This window comes from Aplidium turbinatum, chromosome 5 (assembly GCF_918807975.1).
Source record: "Aplidium turbinatum chromosome 5, kaAplTurb1.1, whole genome shotgun sequence".
Lineage (NCBI taxonomy): Eukaryota > Metazoa > Chordata > Ascidiacea > Aplousobranchia > Polyclinidae > Aplidium > Aplidium turbinatum.
The window spans coordinates 24,191,871-24,209,310 of NC_137476.1; the positions used below are offsets into that span (position 1 = coordinate 24,191,871).

Consider the following 17,440-nt stretch of genomic DNA (forward strand, 5'->3'; position numbering starts at 1 on the left):
TCTTAGACCAGCGATGGAGTAGTTTAAAGCAACAGTACCAACTACCGTTAATCAGGTTGTTTATATTAATTTTTTTTTATTGCAACATCGTTGATCAAAAACTTTATTTTTTCAAGTCCACAAAAGTGATCTTGATCTTCAAGATCACGTTGTTTTGGTGATCTGATCTTCAAGATCAAGTATTCTTGGTGATTTTGATCTTCAAGATCACCAAAACTGGTACAAGGCTTTGACAAAAGAAACAGCCAGATTTGATCCACAAGAAGCTTTCTCTGCCTGACCTTTTAGTAACATTTTTTTTTTAATTTTGTTGCAAAAATCAATAAAAACAAACGTCGAATGCAAGTACTTCACCGATAATTAAACAAACTCAGTGGGTGAAAGGCTCGTTTTCGGCTTTAGTGCTGGAAGGTCTAAGGTGGATTCCACGTCAGGTCAAACCAAAGACTTTACCAACAGTACCGATTGTGTTCTATCTTGCATAACGCAGTGAGGATAAGTCCGGTAATTATGTGGTGACATCGTAAATCTTATACAAAATTAAACATCAGCCCTGTGGCAGAAAGACTCTCGCAATGCAGCAGTTGTAATAAATAACGTTATTTTTGTTATTACCAGTAATAAAAAAACAAAAAAAAACAGCAGCTACGGCATGATGCATATTGGTATGCAGAAAAATACAACACAAAGTAAAAAGTGATAGGCTTGTTGTTGTTAAATACAGGCTGTTGTATGTTAAAATCACCAAAGTTTGTGAGTGATTTCTTTCCATCGATCGCTTAGCCCTCTGATAAACGTGGAGGAAAACGTATTTTTTGTGGAAGCAACAACAGACTACTGAGCACAATCTCAAGATTGTAAAAACTTTGCTTTCAACAACTAGACTCCGCATCCGCGTCAGCTTCATCCGAAGAAGATGATGATGACTCATCATCTGATGACGACGCAACGGAGTCGGCGTCATCAGATGAGTCTGAAGACGACGAAGAATCTTCAGATTGAGAAGAATCGGACGATGAAGACTCCGACGACGAGCTGGAATCTGATGAAGATTCTGTTTTTGTCTTTTTCAGTTTGGCATTCTGAAACAAAATTTGATAAATATCATACACCAGAGAATTTTAAATGCCGTGGTCTTTGTACTTAGCACACAAAATTATCGAAGACTAATCAGAACTTTCGTTCGCACAAACTTTACTGTAACTAAAGATCAAGTCTGGTAATATCGGCACAGGCTACCGTAAACGAACTGCGCGTTGGAACTTGCAAAATATTTCACCGAACTAGCGCAAAAAGGGCTCTGACAAACGGATGAGCAGTCAGGTGCAAACCTGCCAATTGAGCAGTGAGCACGCCTACACGAATTGAGCTTGGACTGATCAAGTGATCAACCGGCAGAACGCGAAGAAGCAGTGTGTGAGTAGAGTCAGTACTTCAGAAACTTATGTGGTAAAAAAATGCTTTGTCTTGGTGAAAAAATAAGAACTGCATTGTCAGCGAAAAGTAAAGTTAATTTAATACGGTGCTCGACTACCCTTTTAGCTAGATCTTACAATTATTTAGTCCAGCGTGGCTGTACTGCTCCAGTAAATCAAACGCAAGATTGCTTAAAAAATTGAATGAGGTTGTTCACCAGGCATTTAGTTAAATAACATGATGCGTTCTACTGGTGCAAATTAAGCTAAACTATCACAAGATGTATAAAGTGACAATCTGCTTTTATTCCTACGTTTCGTCAATCATATACGAGTACGACTGACTTCTTCAGGGGGATAGACCAGGTAGTGACTACCTGTCTAGCAAGGCAAAACACAGGACCATGTTGCTGAAATCAACTAAACATGCGAAATGAAAATTCAACTTCTGGACAAAAATTATCGCGCGCAAACTTTGAACTAGAAAAAAGGGTTTAAATGTTAACGATCAATAAGAAACTAAATAACGGCAGAGAAGAGTGAACGGTATGAGTCCTGATGAATCGAATTGTGTACGCACTACTTCACAGTTCACAATCAGCATAAGACCAATTTAAAAACGTCAAATAAGCACTTATATAGTTTTTTGTAGATAGCAGGAAAAGAAATGCGATCATTGCGATTCACTACATGAGGCTATTGTTTGTTTGTTTTTCATATCTTTATCCTGCATTGCGGGACAGCGGACTTGAGCGCTATGCATCGGTGTACGCCTTCCGACGTACACCTGGCCCACGCTGCAGCCGACGGCAATGTCTGTTTCCGGTTGCCTACTCTACTTATGACTTAAATTTGGTACTACCCATTACTCGAAATCGATCACTGGGTAGAGGCAATTATCGTAAAGTTTCTTGCCCAGAGAAACAACATCAAGTGCGGGTGGCTTTAAGAAAACATTCGCTTTTTATAATCCCTTTCAACTTTTAGAATTGCTCCAAGTTACTTTATGATCTGAAGTTATGGCATGCATGCAAGGAGCAGATTGTTCCGGGCGTTGATATTTGAAAGCTCTTTTGTGTTCATTCCTGCGAGATTTAAGACCTCGTTTGTTTGTAGCGAACATAAATTAAATTGCAATCATCACAAGATACTTGGTACACTAAACCTGAGATTTCGCTTTGTTTCAAGGGGTCAAATATGATGATAGAAAATATCACAACTTTTAAAAGAATGCACAAAAAGAAAATTATTGACTCATATTAAACAAATGCTAAATTAACCTACTAATCAGTTTTTTGATTTCTTATCTTCTTGGACAGCTTCACCGTTATTTATGTATTATTATCTCTTTGTCTCAATTATTCAATTATAATTATCATTGATGAGTTAAGGGTGGCTGCTTGACTTGAAGACCTTGAACGGTCACTTCGCAGCCCCCCGCTGCTGTGATGGTACCATCATTTTTTACTCGTTTTTTTTTATTGTAAACTTTTCAACAGTTTTACTGTACATTGTGTTTTGATTTATTGTACATATTTTTCGCAGCGGCCAATAAACAAACAAACTTTCAAACTTTCGATAGTATATAATTGACATAAAAAACTAGAAGTCTGAATGCTTTGTTACAATTCGGACAAAGCATGAAATTAAGCCAATTCATCATTTTTGTCTAAATATTAGGCGATTCTGGCAATTTTGAGTCTGACAGCCAATCCCATTTTGTTTAGCTCTTTTTACGTCAGAGTACTTTGCGCACGTTTTTAAAGAAACGGCAGGAAAGGAAAGCAAAAAACATGACATCGATGACGCAATAGTAGAGACATGAATAAATCTAACCATGCAAACTACAGCACTACCGTAGGCGATGCAGCCAAATCAACCGCGACCCAAATTTGGGTCACGAGCCATGGGTTGAGAAGCAGTGGTTCTTAACGGTTCAACACTGCCGGACAGGCAAAAATATAGAAGTCCTTTTGCCGACCGTTAACCAGAGTATCGTAGGCACGATTATTTTAAAAGGTGCGCGAGGAAATTAAAAAACAAACATTATATAGGCTATATACGTAAAACTATGCTCAAATACTCAGCAGAGTAGCCAACTCAAATTAGCGAAATGAACAATGTGAACTTCGAGATCCATTTGTATTAGTAGTCACAAAGTTTGGTTTAAATTTGAAATTAAGTTTTAAATCTTTTTTTTCATAGCCTCATCATTTTAATAGTACATCTTTTTTATTCCTTAACGAAGGTTTGCCTAGTCTTACACGGTCTTTCAATGAAATTTCGACTATCCGTCCGTGGTGTCCCATCTTACCATATGGTAGGTAGATCTACAAATGGCATATTTCACTGCATAAACATCGAAATAGGTCAATTAAAGTGTTGACTACCAGTGTGAGCTATATGTTCACTTTGAAGTTTTTTCAGTTTTTGATAAACATAAAAATTCAAATATTTTATAATTATATATATCTAAGTTAGCCTACTGCTTAAAACACGCGATTCTTATGCCGCTGGTTAGATCAATGAAATATCATCGAGCAAGCAATACAAGAAGAAAGATTTTGTAAAAACAAAAAAAAACATGCTTTTTTCTCGATTTTAGGGGGGAGGGCGTGATCAAGTGGATCCGATACTGCCTGACTAATCAGTTTAAAGACCATCACTGCTAAAAATAAGATTAAAATAAGCATAGCCTCACAGAAGACCATGAAAACTGGCAAAAAAACAATGCCTACACAAGAAAAATGCCAATACAACTAAGCGAAAGGTGATTCATCAAGCAAACTAAACAAATGAATTCAACTTTTTGAGGAAACGGCACAAAATTTGCCGTGGACTAAGAACCACTGGTCAAGCAGAATGACTAACGTATAATGCGAGATTTACAGAGGGTGCAAAAGAAATGTAAAAAATACCAGGCATTTTGCATGCGTGCCTTACTAAAATTATGGGCATGCTGCGCATATCCACACTCGGTGCTCACTTTCACGAGTATGCTACTATTCGGTGAGTCCGATTCGGTGAGTCTGATTCGGTGAGTTCCTAACTTCTAACCCCTAACCCTAAAACGGCAATGACAATTAGGCTACGGTACCCGATAATTAAATAAAAAAAATTGAAAAAATACCCCGTTAAGGGATCGGACTCACCGAATCGGACAAACCGAATCGGACTCACCGAATCGGACTCACCGAAACGGGCCATTCCGACTTTCACACAGAAACCCACTTGTGACAAAAGAAAACAAGACGGTGAGTTTGTTCTATAGTCAAGCACTACATAAAACAAAGTACGGTACTCTGGTACAACAAGGCTGGACTCCACTACAGAAACCATCAATACAATGCATCTCTTACCTCAGCTTCAAGTTTTCGTTTTGTTGCCTGTTTTACATGTTTACTGAGTTCATGTGATCTGGACGTTCTATGAACGTATTTACGAGGATTCTTGCACTCATATGTCCAGTGTCCCTTTTGGAGGCATTTTTGACAAGTAGCATCTTTCTATAATAAAGTAAACTACAGTGATTTTTTGTCGTATTTAGGCTTAGACCCAGTAGTTAAAGATTTAGATTAAGTGGACGAAAAGGCAAGGACGCCAATCTTTGAAACTACTGACTACCTTCAGACACACCTTCAAGTGTCCTGCCAAAGACACAGCCACATGCTCCAACAGGTGACCTTTCGAATGTCAAGCCAGGGCTCTCATCACTGAGCTTTGCAGCCCAGTTACTTAGTAAACTAATTAAAAATATCTGATCAGTGATCACTATAGTCACTACCATAATATTTCCAGCAAGCTCTCATGGAAGCTTTCCCAGTCCAAGGATAAAGAATAATCATACAAATAACATTTATTCTTTTGATAAATATGTGTCCTCAGGCAACACGTCTGAGACTATTACTCTAACCTTTGAGACCCAGAATTATGGATCTTTGTCTAAATCTACATTCAGTAGCCAATCAATTGTTAGGGATTTTTTTAGAAAAAAAAGCGCCAATAAACTTGCAGCACACTGCACAAGTATTGTTATTATATTGCAAATACCTTTGCCAATCCAGCCTGCCGTTGTTGCAACACTGCCATCCATCGAGCTGACATACTGAGTAAGATTATTGAATAACCAGGCAAGTTTCAGTAACCACAAAGAGAAACAACTCAATTACATTTAGATTGCATACAAAATCCAATTAGATGTTCATGGATTTCCTTAAAATCAAAAAATATACACTATAAGTTTCTGGGCAGCCGAGTTGTAGCAAGAATTGACAGCGATAGACACGTGTTTCACCCATGAGGCTGGGCTCATCAGTATCGCACCGTATTCTTGCCACTTGGGTAATCGACCGCCGCTTTATCGAATACGGTATTGATGTAGCAACTTGCCAATTGATACTTTATTGATGCAGGAACTTGCCATAAAAAAAGTTTGGTGAACACTGAACACTTGAACTGTTTGTAAAGAAATTTGTGGATTACCATTATTTTTGTTAATATATACTGCGTTACTATCAATTGTTAACTCTAAAAACTTCTCGGTGATAGAAAAGACCTTAACAGGAGCACTCTCCGAGTATTCCACCTATTACAAGTACTGGAGCTTAAATGCAAACCCTTCCAAAACTCAAGTAACATGCTTTCACTCGAACAATCATAAGGCTAGCCAAAAACTTATCATCAATTGTGAAAACACTGCATTACAAAATACCCCCTTTCGTGTATATCTTAGTATCACACTGGACAGGACCCTATCCTATAAGACACACCTACTGAAACTAAGAAAAAATTATCTGCTCGCAATAACCTTTTGCAAAAGCTGGAAAACTCAAACTGGGGAGCAGATGAGCACACACTGAAGCAAACATATTTTTCTGTTCAATATAACATCTTGTGTGGAAAGCATTGCCCTACCTGCCAAGCTGATACAATCCGCAGACTTTACTAGGAATAGCACCTAAACGAACGGGCGCCACAGTGCTCTGCACCTAAATATCCAGACGCCACAGTGTGCGCGCCTATTTGACCGGCGCCTAACTGTATGTGCCTAAAAGACGTGGACCCTTCATGTGATGACAATGACCTCAAAAACATCACAAACAATGCTCTTACCTGGCTCTGACACTGGCGTGACAAGCTATAAATGAATGAATTGTTAACTCGCATGAAAAAATCAATGCAATATTTAACATTACACTGTTGTGCGGTTTTACACCATGGTGACATTTATTTATGTGCTCACTGAGCACTGACAGAAATCAAAGCAATATTATTATTCTGATTCAACATTTATTTCATCTTCTTCATCGTGTGTCACACGGCCGTAGCCCAGAGCATCACGCAATCTCTTGCTCTATTGTTGAACTCGGCCAAATCCTGTGCAGAGCACCTTGCTTTTAGGTCAGGGCATTCGAGTAGATGTTGCATCGTTTGCTCCTATCCGCATTTGCAACTTGTGCTCCCTATGGAATACTCCCAGTGTCTCATCAAAGTTTTACACCTGCCAATACCAGTTCTTAAGCGGTTGAGGCATCGCCAATACTTCCACGGTTCACGCTTTCCGGAAGGAAGGCCCTCCATGGGTGTGAGCTCCATGTTGGCCAATGTCGGTTCGGCTGCCAGTCCCTCCTGCCATAGTTACACCCCCACATTGGCGGCGACATTGTCTTGACCTAATGGGACAACTGAGGCAAGGAAACTATTTCTTGACTTCAGACGCCTGTGTGCTGAAGTTTGGCCATACAGTGGGTGTCTCAAATCCATGTCCTGGCAAGATCTTTCCTTTCTGCTGATCACGCTTCTTCTGATGTTGGGGGGAGCAATTCCAGACAGAATGTGCAGCGACGTGATGTTGGTTGGTTTAAGACAACCTGTAATTAGACGGCAGCTTTGATTCAGTATGGGGTCAATTTTCTTGGCATGGGCTGAGCGTTCCCACACTGGGCAAGCATATTCTGCAACCGAATAGCATAACTCTAAAGCAGTTGACCGTATTGTGTCAGGGAGGGCACCCTTTTATTTCATGTTTGAGTAAACTACATTTAAGGGCTAATTTTGGTTGCGCACTTGTTATCCACCCTTGCGGTATACTGTAACAGTCCAGAAGGTACTTCAACTTTCAGATCAGTTTATGCACTTAAATGAAAACATAAGTCCCCAAAGCTACGTCTAAAAATCCCTAGATTACATCAAAATTCCCTAAATCATTATTACATTCAGTTTCACGTTCTGAGACAAAAAACAAGACTTAAGCGGTTTAAACAACAACACTAGCAAAAATCATTCTACATGACTTTGTTGTTAGTGGGCTAAGGGCGGAATTCAGATTTGCGTCTCAAAATAAGTCAGTGTTATGCGTAAGTCAGACTTATATAGGCCAGGCTTATACGAGAAGCTTATTTGCGATGCAGAAACTCTACTTACGCGCGACTTATATAAGACCGTATTAAGCCTCTTTGTTTTCGCGCGAAAGAGAAATTGCTATAGCAACTCTTTGGTTGAGGTAATGAAGCGTGAAACTGAAGGCTGTAAAGCTGAGCTACATTCCTGCTGAACCACCAAATAAGGCAATGTTGTGCTTTAAACTCACAACTAGAAAAAAGCACTTTTTTATGATGTTGAAATACGTTATAGTTGCATCAGTAAGTCGTTCGTTAACTAACGTAGATGCCAAGTAATCCATGACGCAACAGATCTAGCACAAAAAGTTCATTCGCAAGCAAGGAATACTCATTTAACAATGAAACAACGTAAAACAACGTTATGCCAATACGCACATGGCTTTCTTTTACAATAATTCATAAATTTGAAAGAATCAGGTTACTCAAGTTATTTTTGATGCCTAAATAGGAAAGTTTTGACTTTGCTTGCACAATCATGGCCAGGATTGACACATGATGCGCGGATTTTTGACAACAGCATCATTCGAGATAAATTTGAGAATGGAGAAATTGATGGAATCCTATTGGGTGACAATGGGTATGCACCGAGAAATACGCGCTCCAATTCTGCAAACAGAACTTTGACTAACCCCGGCCAAGTCGCCATCGCTTCTCTGGAAATGGCCAGTTGCAAAAAATCGAAGCTGTCAACGCTGTCAACGTTTCGTCATTTTTAAACAATTCAAAGAGTTCCATAGTTGCAGTTTTGCTAAGACGGAAACGTTGACAAAACTGCTTGTCGCTAAGTTGATTAAAAGGATCTGCATGATCGCGAACAGGCCTTTCAATGTGAATATTTGCATACTCTTCATCGAAGAGTTGCCTAAAGCAATGGTTTGCAAATTTGTGAGAAAACGAAAATACAATTATATGCAATAATATACTGTGACCTAAGTATCAAACTAAAACCTGTGTCAATAACGCCAAGTTTCAGATGGACTAACTAACCCTAACTTTTTCAGCTGATCTGTGCTGGTCCTTTCAGTAGAGCTGTTCGCGTTAAAAACTTTAGTTAAATCATTCCTCGCTTGATTATTTTGGAAAGGCTTTTTTATCATTTTTTTATTTATTTTCCACCACTAGAAAGTCTTTGATGAGGTCAATAAGCAGTTGGCGTTCAGAATCGTTGTAATTAAATCCTCTTGGTATTTTTATTGAAATAAGAAATGATAATGCAATTTACATTAAAGGGTTACGGGAATTTGTATAAACCATGTTTATCTAAAAGCGCAGTAAACTCCCTCATCAAGTTGCTCACTGAATTTAAAGCAGTAGTTCATATTTTAGCGATAGTTAACTGACGCGAAGAAGTGTTTGCGTATAGCTGAGCTATATTCATGCTAAATCAACAAATAATGCAATGTTGTGCTATTTAAATCTACAACTAGAAAAAAGTCGTTTTTTGTGACGTTGAAATAGAAACGTTGTACGGTAGTTGCATCAGTAAGTCGTTCGTTAACGTAGATGCCAAGTAATCCATGACGCAACAGATCTGGCACAAAAATTTTCTTCACAAGCAAGTAATACTCATTAAGCACTGAAACAACGTTATGCCAATACGCACATGGTTTTCGTTTGCAATAATTCATCAATTTGAAAGAATCAGATGACTCAGGTTATTTTTGATGCCTTGAAAGTTAAAAATAGTACAATTGTAGGAATACTGTTGCCAGTTTATGACTAAAAGGGCGGGCGCATAGACTCCCTTTGGTCTGAAAACTGTCAAATGTAAGATAGTTATTGGACTTGTTTTTTCCTGGCATTGCAGACAAAGGAAAAAGTATGACCAATCACAATTGTATGTTTGCAAAAGTGATGTTACAAGCAGTATTACTAAACTGCGTGTCAGCGTCTGGTTATTCAACAAGACAAAATAAGCATTTCAAAATTTACACCACCAGCAATAACACTAGTAACCTACTATTGTCAGCGTCTGAAAGAAGTCTAGTTATTCAACAATTAAGCCAACTGTCAGACCGAAACTCTGCCTGCAACCAAGCTAAGATAACAGGTACACCTGCTTCACATTAAAAACTATCAAAAAAGTCTCGTGGCCTTTGCACCAGACGATCTATTTAAAAAAAAAATGCTGTAACAAACCTCCTACTTTCAATAACTCCAGTATTAGCCAAACACTTTTCCTTCAACAGAGGCTTAAACCACCTCCGCAGGTGGCTTATATCTTTCGGCTTTTAAGCCGAGTATAAGCCTTGCTAAAGCGTAAGTCTGCTTTCTGAATCGCAAAATCGACGCTTAACGCAGATTTTTGTCCAGACAGACTTAAGCCGCCTTAAGTCTGGTTTCTGAATTCCGCCCTAAGTCTCAAAGCAAAAAGAAGTATTTTAAATTTACAGTGATGTTTAACATTACAGGGATAGCATGAAGATTTACCAATGCTTATCATATGATACAAACTGTGCACGACTAACGACTTATTCATCAGAGCTAATTCGACTAGCAATTAGTTTATGTGCTTCAGCATCTGTAGCTGAACTCTTTACACCCCTTGCCAACTTCAACAATTTTGCTCAATCACTTAAACCCAGTTTGTCAGCTGACTTCATACCCTGTTGGGTACGGTATGTAGCAAACCAACTAAACTTTCTCTCTTTAAACTGTTCTTTTGACGAAAAATAAAATGATTGATGATGAAATATGGAAGAAAACTTCACTAATAAACTTCCATTTATTTTGTAAACGAACAAGACAAAACTGCTAAAATCGCCAAAAGATTCCTAAAGTTTTCCTAAAAGTGGTCAAAAGTCCCGATTTAGGGACAAATTCCCGTAAAATGAGAGCACTGGTCCAAGTCCAACTCCAGTGGACGCAGTCCAGAATAGTGATGCAAGCCGCGCCGCGCCGCGCCGCGTACGCGGCCGCTTTTGACTTTTTCGCCGCGTGCCGCGCCGCGCCGCGTGGAAGGTTGAAATGACAAAGCCGCGCCGCGCCGCTTGCCGCGTAAACTTTCAAGAAATTAATTTTTCGTAAACGTAAACTTTCAACTTTTCAAGAATCAGCTATGAAACTTCAAATTTAAATTGGAAACACGGATCAGTTATTTTTCCCTTCGGAAACCCTAAGATGGAAAGCTATGCAAATGCAAATTGCAAATGGCTTGCAGTTGACAGGGTTTTAGGGCTTGCTTGTCAGGGAAGCTGTACGAATGTTTTTGGTTAGTAGCCTAGCTGATAAGCTCAGTTACCAGGCTATAGGCCTAGCGCAACTACCGCATTATTTACTATATCAGTTAGCCCAGTGAGTTCAGGCTATAAGTTTTACTCTTGTGTGTGTAGTTCATATAGCCACTGGCATTATAATTGCATTATTGCTTACAAAAAGTGTTCAAAAGTCCTGATACTGGATCCAGGAACATTCTATTTGTCTTAGTTTGTATTATGTCTTAGAACTTAGATGCATTGCTGATAAGAGAATATGATCTGGTTAGCCTGGCCAATTAGTGCACAACTGTATTGGTACTAGGTTACCAGTTATATGCCATGGATGCTTTTTCCTACAATTGACTTTCTAAACAATAACTCGTTAAAATATTTTTTTTTAATTTTGTAATTTGCGGTGTGCGGTGCGGTGCAGTGTCAAAGTTCCAGATAAATTGCGGTGTGCGGTGCGGTGCGCGGATAGATGAGTCAGTTGCGGTGCGGTGTGCGGATAAAAATTTTGGGTTCGCTGCATCTCTAACTCCAGAACTCCAGAAGTTATCAAACGAAGGTTGCCAGATTTGATAATTACAGCATCTTCAACAAACATAAGATGAAAGGTAAAACAAAACCTTGTGACAAACATCATTGGGTGCTCTTCCACAAGACGCCCTGTTGGTCAATCAGACAAAATGATGACGTCACACATTGGAATGGACTATTATGAAGGAGGAAGTGCGGGGTGGAAATGGAACGAAATACACCAGAAGGAAATTGTCTCCCATTCATTCATTTCTTGTTCAATTTCAACAAATTTGCTATTGTTGGAAAGCACAAGCATAGATCTAACCAACTAAATTAATACCAAGTCCCAAAATACTACTAGCTCCATCTGGTGGCCACCTAAACTTGACCAAATTCAAACCATCACCAAAACTTCATTTTAAATGATAAACAATCTAAATCAAATCTAATTAAAAGAACATGTTACTGTTTATTGAAGTGCTAACTTTCATTGTTATATCTTATTCAATATGCGCGCAATCGTTGTTCGAAGACAGCCCCCTAACGAAGCTTTTGCCCAATGCATTTCAATGGCGAATCGATCGTCTTCCAATTCACGCCCTGCATGATCACGATAATTAATTGTCTCCCATTTATTCATTTCTTGCTCAATTTTAACAGATTTGCTATCGTTAAAAAGCACAAGCATAGATCTAACCAACTAAATTAATACCAAGTCCCAAAATACTACTAGCTCCATCTGGTGGCCACCTAAACTTGACCAAATTCAAACCATTATCAAAAGTTTATTTGCAATGATAAAAACATTAAACGACAACCAATTAAAAGAACTTGTTACTGTTTATTGAAGTGATAACTTTCATTTTTATACCTTATTTAATATATGAGCAATCGTTGTTCGAAGACAGCCCCCCAACGAAGCTTTTGCCCAATGCATTTCAATGGCGAATCGATCCTCTTCCAGTTCACGCCCTGCGTGATCAAGGTGCACGGTCGTTTGGTCGACAGACATTTGGTCGACAGGACGTTTGGTCGACAGGACGTTTGGTCGACAGGACGTTAGGTCGACAGAACGATTCATTTTTGGGTTAGGGTTAGGGTTAGAGTCAGGGTTAGATTAGGGTTATGGTTAGTTAACTAACCCTAACCCTAAAATAAATCGTTCTGTCGACCTAACGTCCTGTCGACCAAACGTCCTGTCGACCAAATGTCTGTCGACCAAACGTCCTGTCGACCAAATGACCGGGTACCCGTGATCAATGGTGAATCGATCGTCTTCCAGTTCACGCCCTGCATGTTCACGATAATTAATTGTCTCCCATTTATTCATTTCTTGCTCAATTTCAACAGATTTGCTATCGTTGAAAAGCACAAGCAGGGATCTAACCAACTAAGTTATAACCAAGTCCCAAAATACTACTAGCTCCATCTAGTGGCCACCTAAACTTGACCACATGCAAACCATCACCAAAACTTCATTTTAAATGATAAACAATCTAAATCAAATCTAATTAAAAGAACATGTTACTGTTTATTGAAGTGCTAACTTTCATTGTTATATCTTATTCAATATGCGCGCAATCGTTGTTCGAAGACAGCCCCCTAACGAAGCTTTTGCCCAATGCATTTCAATGGCGAATCGATCGTCTTCCAATTCACGCCCTGCATGATCACGATAATTAATTGTCTCCCATTTATTCATTTCTTGCTCAATTTTAACAGATTTGCTATCGTTAAAAAGCACAAGCATAGATCTAACCAACTAAATTAATACCAAGTCCCAAAATACTACTAGCTCCATCTGGTGGCCACCTAAACTTGACCAAATTCAAACCATTATCAAAAGTTTATTTGCAATGATAAAAACATTAAACGACAACCAATTAAAAGAACTTGTTACTGTTTATTGAAGTGATAACTTTCATTTTTATACCTTATTTAATATATGAGCAATCGTTGTTCGAAGACAGCCCCCCAACGAAGCTTTTGCCCAATGCATTTCAATGGCGAATCGTTCGTCTTCCAGTTCACGCCCTGCGTGATCAATAGCGAATCGATCGTCTTCCAGTTCAAGCCCTGCATGTTCACGATAATTAATTGTCTCCCATTCATTCATTTCTTGCTCAATTTCAACAGATTTGCTATCGTTGAAAAGCACAAGCATAGATCTAACCAACTAAGTTAATACCAAGTCCCAAAATGCTAATAGCTCCATCTAGTGGCCACCTAAACTTAACCACATGCAAACCATCACCAAAACTTCATTTTAAATGATAAACAATCTAAATTAAATCCAATTAAAAGAACATGTTACTGTTTATTGAAGTGCTAACTTTCATTTTTGTATCTTATTCAATATGCGCGCAATCGTTGTTCGAAGACAGCCCCCCAACGAAGCTTTTGCCCAATGCATTTCAATGGCGAATCGATCGTCTTCCAGTTCACGCCCTGCATGTTCACGATAATTAATTGTCTCCCATTTATTCATTTTTTGCTCAATTTCAACAGATTTGCTATCGTTAAAAAGCACAAGCATAGATCTAACCAACTAAATTAATACCAAGTCCCAAAATACTACTAGCTCCATCTGGTGGCCACCTAAACTTGACCAAATTCAAACCATTATCAAAAGTTTATTTGGAAGGATAGGAACATTAAACGACAGCCATTTAAAAGAACATGTTACTGTTTATTGAAGTGCTAACTTTCATTTTTGTATCTTATTCAATATGCGCGCAATCGTTGTTCGAAGACAGCCCCCCAACGAAGCTTTTGCCCAATGCATTTCAATAGCGAATCGATCCTCTTCCAGTTCACGCCCTGCATGTTCACGATAATTAATTGTCTCCCATTTATTCATTTTTTGCTCAATTTCAACAGATTTGCTATCGTTAAAAAGCACAAGCATAGATCTAACCAACTAAATTAATACCAAGTCCCAAAATACTACTAGCTCCATCTGGTGGCCACCTAAACTTGACCAAATTCAAACCATCACCAAAACTTCATTTTAAATGATAAACAATCTAAATTAAATCCAATTAAAAGAACATGTTACTGTTGATTGAAGTGCTAACTTTCATTGTTATATCTTATTTAATATGCGCGCAATCGTTGTTCGAAGACAGCCCCCCAACGAAGATTTTGCCCAATGCATTTCAATCGCGAATCGATCCTCTTCCAGTTCACGCCCTGCGTGTTCACGATAATTAATTGTCTCCCACTTATTCATTTCTTGCTCAATTTCAACAGATTTGCTATCGTTGAAAAGCACAAGCATAGATCTAACCAACTAAATTAATACTAAGTCCCAAAATACTACTAGCTCCATCTGGTGGCCACCTAAACTTGACCAAATTCAAACCATTATCAAAAGTTTATTTGCAATGATAAAAACATTAAACGACAAACAATTAAAAGAACATGTTACTGTTTATTGAAGTGATAACTTTCATTTTTATACCTTATTTAATATATGAGCAATCGTTGTTCGAAGACAGCCCCCCAACGAAGCTTTTGCCCAATGCATTTCAATGGCGAATCGATCCTCTTCCAGTTCACGCCCTGCGTGATCAATGGTGAATCGATCGTCTTCCAGTTCACGCCCTGCATGTTCACGATAATTAATTGTCTCCCATTTATTCATTTCTTGCTCAATTTCAACAGATTTGCTATCGTTGAAAAGCACAAGCAGGGATCTAACCAACTAAGTTATAACCAAGTCCCAAAATACTACTAGCTCCATCTAGTGGCCACCTAAACTTGACCACATGCAAACCATCACCAAAACTTCATTTTAAATGATAAACAATCTAAATTAAATCCAATTAAAAGAACATGTTACTGTTTATTGAAGTGTTAACTTTCATTTTTGTATCTTATTCAATATGCGCGCAATCGTTGTTCGAAGACAGCCCCCCAACGAAGCTTTTGCCCAATGCATTTCAATGGCGAATCGATCGTCTTCCAGTTCACGCCCTGCATGTTCACGATAATTAATTGTCTCCCATTTATTCATTTTTTGCTCAATTTCAACAGATTTGCTATCGTTAAAAAGCACAAGCATAGATCTAACCAACTAAATTAATACCAAGTCCCAAAATCCTACTAGCTCCATCTGGTGGCCACCTAAACTTGACCAAATTCAAACCATTATCAAAAGTTTATTTGGAAGGATAGGAACATTAAACGACAGCCATTTAAAAGAACATGTTACTGTTTATTGAAGTGCTAACTTTCATTTTTGTATCTTATTCAATATGCGCGCAATCGTTGTTCGAAGACAGCCCCCCAACGAAGATTTTGCCCAATGCATTTCAATCGCGAATCGATCCTCTTCCAGTTCACGCCCTGCGTGTTCACGATAATTAATTGTCTCCCACTTATTCATTTCTTGCTCAATTTCAACAGATTTGCTATCGTTGAAAAGCACAAGAATAGATCTAACCAACTAAATTAATACTAAGTCCCAAAATACTACTAGCTCCATCTGGTGGCCACCTAAACTTGACCAAATTCAAACCATTATCAAAAGTTTATTTGCAATGATAAAAACATTAAACGACAAACAATTAAAAGAACATGTTACTGTTTATTGAAGTGCTAACTTTCATTTTTATACCTTATTTAATATATGAGCAATCGTTGTTCGAAGACAGCCCCCCAACGAAGCTTTTGCCCAATGCATTTCAATGGCGAATCGATCCTCTTCCAGTTCACGCCCTGCGTGATCAATGGTGAATCGATCGTCTTCCAGTTCACGCCCTGCATGTTCACGATAATTAATTGTCTCCCATTTATTCATTTCTAGCTCAATTTCAACAGATTTGCTATCGTTGAAAAGCACAAGCAGGGATCTAACCAACTAAGTTATAACCAAGTCCCAAAATACTACTAGCTCCATCTGGTGGCCACCTAAACTTGACCAAAATCAAACCATTATCAAAAGTTTATTTGCAATGATAAAAACATTAAACGACAACCAATTAAAAGAACATGTTACTGTTTATTGAAGTGCTAACTTTCATTTTTATACCTTAATTAATATATGAGCAATCGTTGTTCGAAGACAGTCCCCCAACGAAGCTTTTGCCCAATGCATTTCAATGGCGAATCGTTCGTCTTCCAGTTCACGCCCTGCGTGATCAATGGTGAATCGATCGTCTTCCAGTTCACGCCCTGCATGTTCACGATAATTAATTGTCTCCCATTTATTCATTTCTAGCTCAATTTCAACAGATTTGCTATCGTTGAAAAGCACAAGCAGGGATCTAACCAACTAAGTTATAACCAAGTCCCAAAATACTACTAGCTCCATCTGGTGGCCACCTAAACTTGACCAAAATCAAACCATTATCAAAAGTTTATTTGCAATGATAAAAACATTAAACGACAACCAATTAAAAGAACATGTTACTGTTTATTGAAGTGCTAACTTTCATTTTTATACCTTAATTAATATATGAGCAATCGTTGTTCGAAGACAGTCCCCCAACGAAGCTTTTGCCCAATGCATTTCAATGGCGAATCGTTCGTCTTCCAGTTCACGCCCTGCGTGATCAATAGCGAATCGATCGTCTTCCAGTTCAAGCCCTGCATGTTCACGATAATTAATTGTCTCCCATTCATTCATTTCTTGCTCAATTTCAACAGATTTGCTATCGTTGAAAAGCACAAGCATAGATCTAACCAACTAAGTTAATACCAAGTCCCAAAATGCTAATAGCTCCATCTAGTGGCCACCTAAACTTGACCACATGCAAACCATCACCAAAACTTCATTTTAAATGATAAACAATCTAAATTAAATCCAATTAAAAGAACATGTTACTGTTTATTGAAGGGCTAACTTTCATTGTTATATCTTATTCAATATGCGCGCAATCGTTGTTCGAAGACAGCCCCC

The 17,440-nt window shown here is 38.4% G+C and overlaps 1 protein-coding gene across 1 annotated transcript; it reads right to left on the minus strand.

Annotated features, from left to right (window-relative positions):
- Positions 1-23: 23 nt before the first annotated feature.
- On the minus strand, positions 24-5,623 carry LOC145770782 (uncharacterized). The gene is made up of 3 exons (XM_082582501.1): positions 5,466-5,623; positions 4,775-4,921; positions 24-1,082 (listed from the first exon to the last, which is right to left on the minus strand). Exons 1-3 carry the CDS (start codon positions 5,517-5,519, stop codon positions 873-875), a joined length of 411 nt encoding a protein of 136 aa, XP_082438627.1. The 5' UTR covers positions 5,520-5,623; the 3' UTR covers positions 24-872.
- Positions 5,624-17,440: the final 11,817 nt, after the last annotated feature.

Bases quoted from the DNA above. Each gene is read 5' to 3' on its own strand.
- LOC145770782 (XM_082582501.1), bottom strand. From the start codon at position 5,519: ATGTCAGCTCGATGGATGGCAGTGTTGCAACAACGGCAGGCTGGATTG. The intron at 4,922-5,465 runs GTATTTGCAATA...ACTTTATTATAG, and splicing joins GGCAGGCTGGATTGGCAAAG to AAAGATGCTACTTGTCAAAA. The intron at 1,083-4,774 runs GTAAGAGATGCA...ATTTTGTTTCAG, and splicing joins AACGAAAACTTGAAGCTGAG to AATGCCAAACTGAAAAAGAC.